The sequence below is a fragment of the Pseudopodoces humilis genome, chromosome 8 (assembly GCF_049639895.1).
Source record: "Pseudopodoces humilis isolate 2021_Gansu_Grassland_sample_001 chromosome 8, ASM4963989v1, whole genome shotgun sequence".
NCBI classification, from domain to species: domain Eukaryota; kingdom Metazoa; phylum Chordata; class Aves; order Passeriformes; family Paridae; genus Pseudopodoces; species Pseudopodoces humilis.
The window spans coordinates 36094816-36102254 of NC_142207.1; the positions used below are offsets into that span (position 1 = coordinate 36094816).

The 7439-nt window shown below is 59.5% G+C and overlaps 1 protein-coding gene across 1 annotated transcript; it reads right to left on the reverse strand.

The window, feature by feature from the left end:
• Positions 1-215: 215 nt before the first annotated feature.
• On the reverse strand, positions 216-4938 carry LOC148183900 (maestro heat-like repeat-containing protein family member 7). Its single transcript, XM_088058982.1, has 14 exons — positions 4821-4938; positions 4449-4513; positions 4005-4331; positions 3675-3823; positions 3270-3417; positions 2876-3063; positions 2656-2793; positions 2253-2367; positions 1943-2080; positions 1534-1710; positions 1246-1401; positions 993-1094; positions 398-667; positions 216-284 (listed from the first exon to the last, which is right to left on the reverse strand). The coding sequence occupies exons 1-14, from the start codon at positions 4936-4938 to the stop codon at positions 216-218; spliced, it is 2160 nt and encodes a 719-aa protein (XP_087915108.1).
• Positions 4939-7439: the final 2501 nt, after the last annotated feature.

Below are 7439 nucleotides of genomic sequence, written 5' to 3' on the forward strand. Positions count from 1 at the left end.
CTTGCAATGGCCACAAGAGAGGACCAGACAACAGGATCAGCCAGAAGGTGCTGGCCACAACTCCCACCCATGTCCCTGAAATCTCTCTGCTCTCTGCCCACACCATCCTCACCCAGACAGGGAACGAAGCACTCCGCAGCTGGGCCAGGGATTGCAGCTTCCTGCCCAGGCATTGCAAGTGCCCCCTGCCAGCCCCCAGTGCCAGCCCGCTGCTCTCACTCACCCTCACTGACGGTCTGCAGCTCTTCCTTGTGCGCCCTTGTGCATGAACATCCCGACCGTCCCTGAGAACACAGAGCCTGTCAGGGCCCCGGCGGCACAGCTCCCTGCCAGCGGCGCTGCCAGCCCTGGGGCCACACGCCCTCCCGCCCCGGCAGGGCTCAGCCCCAGCCCTTGCCGCATCCTGACTCAGCCCAAGGGCACGGCTGCCAGAGGCCGGCAGCAGCCCCGAGGGCAGCCGGGGCTCCAGGGCGCCGGGCCCGGGTGCCGCTGCAGGGACAGCAGCAGCCGGGGCTGGGGCCGAGCTGCGGTGGGGCAGGGAGCCAGCCCGGGCTTGTGGCTCACCGATGAAGCTGACGGCCGCCTCTTGCAGGGACTCCTGTGGGCTGTCCAGGTATGGCAGTGCCCGGCGCTGGTGCTCGGCTGCTCGGCTCTCGTCCTGTGCCAGCTGGAGAGAGTGGCAGGAGGGAAGGGTTGGCGCGGGCTCTGCCCCTCGGCCGGGCGCTGCCTGCGGCCAGCCCCGGCCTCCCGCGCCTGCCCAGCCCTGAGGCCCGGCCCGCAGCCCCACTGGGCTGGGGCTCCATTGGCACCTGGCTCTGGGTCACAGGAGCCTGAACAGGAACCCGTGTGTCCCAGGGAAGGGAGCAGCGTGTGGGGCGCAGGCTGGCTCCCATGGGTGCAGCACTGGGCCACAGCTGCCAGCCCCACACACTGAGCCCTGGGGACAGGGAGCTTCTCCAGGCTGAGGCTGGGGTTTCCAGGACGTCCTTTACCACACATTCGGTGATCTTCGACAGATCCTCTGTTGGCAGCACCCACAGGAGCTCTGTGTTCTTCAAGAAGGTGGCAGCACAGTGCAGCGTTTCCCGAGAGGCCTGGAGAGATGCAGAGATGCCATTGCTGCCCAGGGCACAGGAGTTGCATCCCTGTGCCAAGGCCAGGAGGAGGCTGCAGCCTGGGAGGCAGTAGGGCAGGAGGCAGCCAAGCCCCCTCCCAGAGATCCACCAGCATCACACAAAACCTCACATCTGCCACGCGCTGGTTCTCATTGTGGCAGTGCAAAATGAGCGGGAGCAGGCTCTGCTTTACAATCCTCTCCATTGCCTTTTTTCCCTCTTCCACTACCAGGTTCATCGTATTGCGGAAGAGGTGAATGGAGAGCACCTGCACGTGGCTTTTGTCCTGGAGGAAAGAAGGAGGAAAAGATCTCAGCGCCAACTTCTCCAGCCCACCTGGGCAAAGGCCTGAAAATCCACAGGCCCAAAGTTTGTGTGGGCAGTAGCCAGTACCCGTGGCCGGGGCACAGAGCCTTACATGGTCAAAGAGGAGCACAAGTGGCTCAGCAAGCTTGGGGGCAGCAGTCCTTGATAAACGAAGACTTTTTCTCTTGAGTATATTCATGAACACAGACAGAGACATGCTGACCACTTCTCCGTCTGCGTCACTCAGCAGCTGCAGGAAGCTTCGACACAGGCTGCGTATAGGTCTGGCCTGTTTGGAACACAAGGCTGTGCTGGGAAGCCCTGAACGGCTGCAGCGCCAAGACCACCCTGGCACTGCAACCCCACCCTGCTGCTGCTGGGCCCAGAGGCCAAAGGCCTGTCCCAAAGCACTCAGGCAGGTGAGGCAGGAGAGCTGGGAGCAGCTGCCTCAGCTCCTGAAGCCCAGCCAGCCCAAGGGGCTGCTTTGCCCAGCACAGCTTCAGCTGCTGCCCCGTTCTCACCATTGAGGGATCCTTGCTGAGCACCACGAGGCCTCTGAGCGCCAGGCGACGCCTCTGCCTGCACTCGCTCTGCAGCTGCCTTGACGCGATCTCAAGGACACAGTACCCACAGTCACTCAAGTTCAGGCAATCCAGGACCTGAAAGGCACAGGGCAGTGACAGGGGAGCCGGCCGGCAGGAGCCTGGAACTGCGCAGGGCTGGGCCCAGGCAGCAGCACAGGGCGTGGGCACCTTCCCAGGCAGCTGTGGCTATGCAAGGGGACAGGGCTGGCAGGCAGCGAGGCGAGGTAGTGCTGGCCATGGGGCTCACCTCCACAAGGAATGCCAGGGAGGACAGATCCCAACGTGCCTCCTCCCTGATGAGCCTCCGGACAAATTGGTGTGCCACATGGTAACACAAGGGCGTCAAGTCACGGCGCATCACCCTGGAAGGGGGGAAATGGCACCAAGACACTGAGGTGGGGGGTGGGGGGAGGCCAAACCTCTCCCAGGGATGACTCACGGAGATCTGGCCTTTCCCCAGCATCCCTGGGGGGGACCATGGGTGCTTTGGGACCATGGGGCTCCTTCTGGGCACCCTCCTCTCAGACTTCTCCAGTCTGCTCAGCCATCCCTCAATGGCAAAGCCCTCTGGCCATGACCACAGGGACTGTGGTAGGGCACCCTGGGCACAGGACACACATTTCAGAGGCAGTGGTAAGAAGGGGTCTCACCTGGCCAACAGACCCACGGCATAGTGCTGGGTGTCAGCACAGACCAGCGTGTCCCAGCCACACTTGCGCTCCATGGTCATCAACTCGTTGTCATAGTGCAGAAAGCAGAGCAGAGCCTTCATGGCCTGCACTGCAAACCTGTGTGCAGAGCAAAGCCCAGGTCACACTGGGTGCACTGGTGTCAGCCACAAGGGCATGGGAAGGACAGGAGGACTGGCACCTGTTAGGGTTGCTGGGAAGGCGGTGTTCCTCCTGGCATGCTCTCCAGAAGTTATCAACCTCTGCTGGCATCAGCTGTGTGGTGGTGAAAACGTGCAACAGCAGAGCCGCAAAGAGAGAGTCGGAATAATGCATCATGGCCTCATGGCTCTGAGGCACTTGCATAATCACCCAGAGCACCAGAGTTGCCTGCAAAGGAAGCACACCAAGACAGCGCTCAGTGCCGAGGCGCCGATGGGGCAGGGCCCGAGGGGAGATGCAGGGGGAACAGCAGGCCCGGTGCCCCCTGAGCCTGCCTCTAGCCCAGGTTTCAGCCCAGCTTGAGGCAAGGAGAGGATGAAGAGCTGCTGGAGAAGCAACCTAGGGGACAGGCAAGGCCAGTTCCAGAAACTCACAGCCAGAGCAAAAACGTCCTTGTTGTCCTCATCAGAGGTGCAGATGCTGCAAAGTGGCCAGTTCTCCATCACATGGAGCAGAGTTGGCAGCACCTTCTCCATTGCTGGTCCTGATGAGGCTATGGCTTGCCACATCATGGCAGCAGCTCTGTGGGATCAGAGCTCTGTGTCAGGGGTGTCTCAGTTACAGAGCCATGCCCTGTGTAGCTGTGGGGTCCCAGGTGACAGAGCCCCAGTGCCCTGAGGGGCAGGGAGGGAGCATTGGCAGCAGTCTCAGGAAACAGAGGGGCCCGAGGCTCCTGGACCTCTCTGCCTGTTGGGCAGAGCCCATTGGACAGGCTGTGCAGGGCGATGGGCCCTAAAGGCCGGTGAGCCCTGAGCTCTCAAGGCACGTGGGCCCCATACCTGTCACACGATGGGGCACAGCGCAGAAGGGTCAGCACCACATCGTCCGGGTGTTCTTCAGCCAGCCTCACGATGTTAGTGGCCAGCCTGGCATCCACCGTAACGGAGCACATTAGACGCTGGTGGATGCTCCGTACAATAGCTGGCACCTAGAGTAGGAATAGGGAAGAGTTGGAGCGCTGTCCAAGGCAGCAACTTCCCCAGCTTCTCCCAAGAAGTGCTTCCCTTCCTGCCACACTGTGCTGGCCTCAAAAGCTGAGGGGGCCCTGTGGATGTGGCTTGAGGGGGCACACGATCATGGGAGACCTCCAGTTCTGGTCCCTGGCTGGCTGCCTGCTGCTCAGAAGGAACACCCCCCCTTTCAAAAACTTCCATATTAGGTGCATGACTCATGGTGGGAGGGGGCATAGTGTCAGTATTTGTGATGCCCTGAGTCTCTCTGGTGTTTGGAATGGCCATGTCCTCAATCAGTGCCACATCAGAGTTTGCCCTGTCATCACTCACCACAGCGTCAGAGTCTTCTGAGGGCGCAGCTGAATCTGAGCTGACATCAGGCTCTGCCTGGAGCTCGGTCAGCCCGGAGTCAGGCTCAGCTGTGCCCTCAGTTCCTATGGGGCTGATCTTTCTATGCCGAATTGGCAGGAACTGGCGGAACCTCTGTGCAGAATGAACAAAGGACAGGGAAGAGAGGCATGTTCCATGGAGTGCTGCAAGTGCAGAGCTGGGCTGAGCAGTGCCAGCAGGCCCAGCCCAGGTGGGGATGGCTGCAGGTACCTTCAGCATTTTGCGGAAGCGGCCACGGGCGGGCTCCTGCTCTTGTCTCTCATCCATGGCTGCATCTGGAAAAGAGCAGCCAGAGCTGAGGGGCTGTGGGAGAGGCCGGAGAACACAGCCCATCCCTGCACTCCCGAGGCAGGGACAGCCCTGGGGTGGCTCAGGGGATGGAGCACGGTCACTGGCGGGGGTCAGCCCCAGCCCCTCTTCTGTCCTGTCCTTGGGCATGTCCACATGGGCTGGGATGGGATGGGATGGGATGGGATGGGATGGGATGGGATGGGATGGGATGGGATGGGATGGGATGGGATGGGATGGTGCAGGGCCCAGCTGGCTGTAGCTTCAGCCCTGTGGCCCAGCTCTGCCACTCACCATCCTGCCCTTGCTGGAACTGCTCCGGCTCTTCAGGGTGTTCTGCTGGGGCAGCTCCAGGGTCTGTGCTTCTGTTCCGTCGGAACACTCTGAATACCCTTAAGAATCTGCCCGCCATGACAAATGGGGCCTTGGGAGCACCTTCTAAGAAGATGTTATCAGAAAGCTCCGGCTCACCAATTCCCACACTCTGCTCACAACGTGAGCTGTAGGAATTACACCTCAGAAAATCTCCGGGTCAGGCACTAATGAGTGGGCTGTGTGGGGGCTCCTCACAGCACCGCTCTGGCGCGTCCTGTCCCGTCGCATGCACCAGGCACTCTGGTGTGGTCTTGTCACCGCCAGCTCTTGTCCATTCCACCGTTCCATTCCACGGTTACCAGGCTGCACCGTTTCACTAACGGCCCTTGCACGCCCTGCCACCTTCCTGGTTCCGCCCCCATCCCCCCAAAGTGGCCCAGGTTGGAAGGAATCCCTTGCTCAAAGTGTCTAAGACAGCCTGACAGGATCTTTAGGAACACCTCAAACCATCAGCAAACGCTGCCCTGCTCTGCAGGCTCAGGGCAGCAGAAGGAGCCCCCAGGGCTGCCGACGCAGCCGCAGCAGGAAGGGCACGGGGCCTTGCACAGAATCTGTACAGGGGCCTGGCAGCCCTGAAATCAGCAAGTGTGGCAGAGTCCCCACCGAGGCAGACCTGCCACCCCAGCCGAGCCCTGGCAGTGCTGGTGCCCTTCTCCTGCCCCACAGACCTGTGCCCCTGGGGGGCTTCTGTGCCAGAGGGCCAAAGCCAAAGCCCACGTGCATTGGGGACTGAGCTCCTTCCTGCAGGGGCTGTTGGCAGGAGCACCTGGAGCTATTGCTGGCCACTCTTGCTATCTGTCAGATGATGTTGCTCCTTCCTGGAATGATGTTTTTCATGGAAGGGGTTTGCAGTAGCACAAAACCACCATCAGCTGCTGAGTTTCCTAGGATGGTTAGATTGTACAGAGGCACTGTCCTGTTTCAGTGGGATCTTCCGTGTCTTTTTCTGGGACAAACATTCGTCCAGTCTCTGATGTTCAAGGCTCCAGTTGCTGCGTGTCTGTCTGTGTTACAGCTGATGCAAGGCAAACATTTCCTCCAGACACAGAGTCCTGCTGGAACAGTCACAGAGCTACATCTATTTTTACATTATGTTTGTAATTTTAATTTTTTTTAAGTTTTCCAGAGCCTGCTGACTGTTTTCAAGGTTTTCTCTCTACCCCTAGTGCACATTCTCCAGAAATTGTGCTTTCCCATCCTTTTGCATTTATTAAAGTTACCTGCAATGACCAGTCAATCAAAGCCCTGGGAAAACTTTAAACTTCAGGGTGAACCCAGACAAAATATTTATCTCCCACAACTGAAGCCATGAATTGCCAAGTACTGTCCCCAGTACACCTGTAGGTGTGCTGATGCCATTTCAAAGGGGTTGCCAATGAAAACAAATTTTAATATTTTTGTAGTTTCCACATTAGAATTAAAATCCTTGACTAGAACAATCACATGTTAAAATTTCTAGGACTCTTACATACCAAAGCTGTCATTTTCACCCTGCATTTTAGAGTCTTTTAGAGCATTTAGAGTTTTAGTTCTAGACACTACAGGAAAAGTCCTTGGTGTTCAGCTATATTTTTATATCAGCATATACTCCTGATGATTATTTCAGGCAGGAGCAGCAAACTCAAGAATGAGCCAAACAGGCTGTTCCTGTGTTCTCATGTCCTGAGTCTCTCTCTCTCTGTGTCACGATGGCACCAAGGCCGCTGCCTTGGGACACCTGAGTGTGGAAGGCGAGCCCGCCCTCAAGCACGGCCATCCAAGTCAGTCATGGGCACAGGCTGCAGCTGAAGCTGCCAAGCATTGCTGTGAGGCTGGCAAGTCAAGAGAAAGCCATTGTGGCCAATTCTGCTGAGGCCTTTTGCCAAACCAAAGGCAGCTGTGCCCACAGCCTCCCCCTGTCTGGCAGCCGGCTGCTGCAGACGCCTCAGTGCGCAGGTGCTGACGTTCGGGCTGCTGCTGTCCCTGTGCACACTCTGCTGCTGTTTCTGTGGGCTCCAGAGCCGCTTGGGCAGCAGCGACTGGGCAGCCCTGCTGGAGGAGACATCGCCTCCCTCCCCATGGTGGCAGCAGCTCAGCGGGCCCCGAGCTCTGTGTCAGGGGGGCCTCGGTCACAGCAGCGTGGCCTGGGCAGCCGCGAGGGCCCGGCCTGGCCAGCCCTGCCTCTGCCCTCTGCCCCTTATCTCAGGCACACAGTGGCCGTGGCCTGGCAGTACCCCCCTGCCCTCCATGTCCCCAGCCAGCCCAGCCTGAGCACCTCGGGCTGTCCCCACCCTCCTGGAGGGGTGCTGTCCCAGCCTGGAGGGCTTCTGCTGCAGGCCTGGCAGACATTTTGGGGAAGAGCCAGATCAGCCGGGTGTCAGGAACCAGGCGGCTGCCCAGGGGCTGCTTATGGCCTCTGACACCCAGTTCCTCAGGTGTTCCCACCACCCCGGCCCCTCAGGGGCCTCCTGTCCCCTTGGAGCCTCCTGACATCCACTCCCTCACACATCCCCCTTGTGCCTTCCCACTGCCTTGTCCCGTCAGGGCCTCCACAGCCCC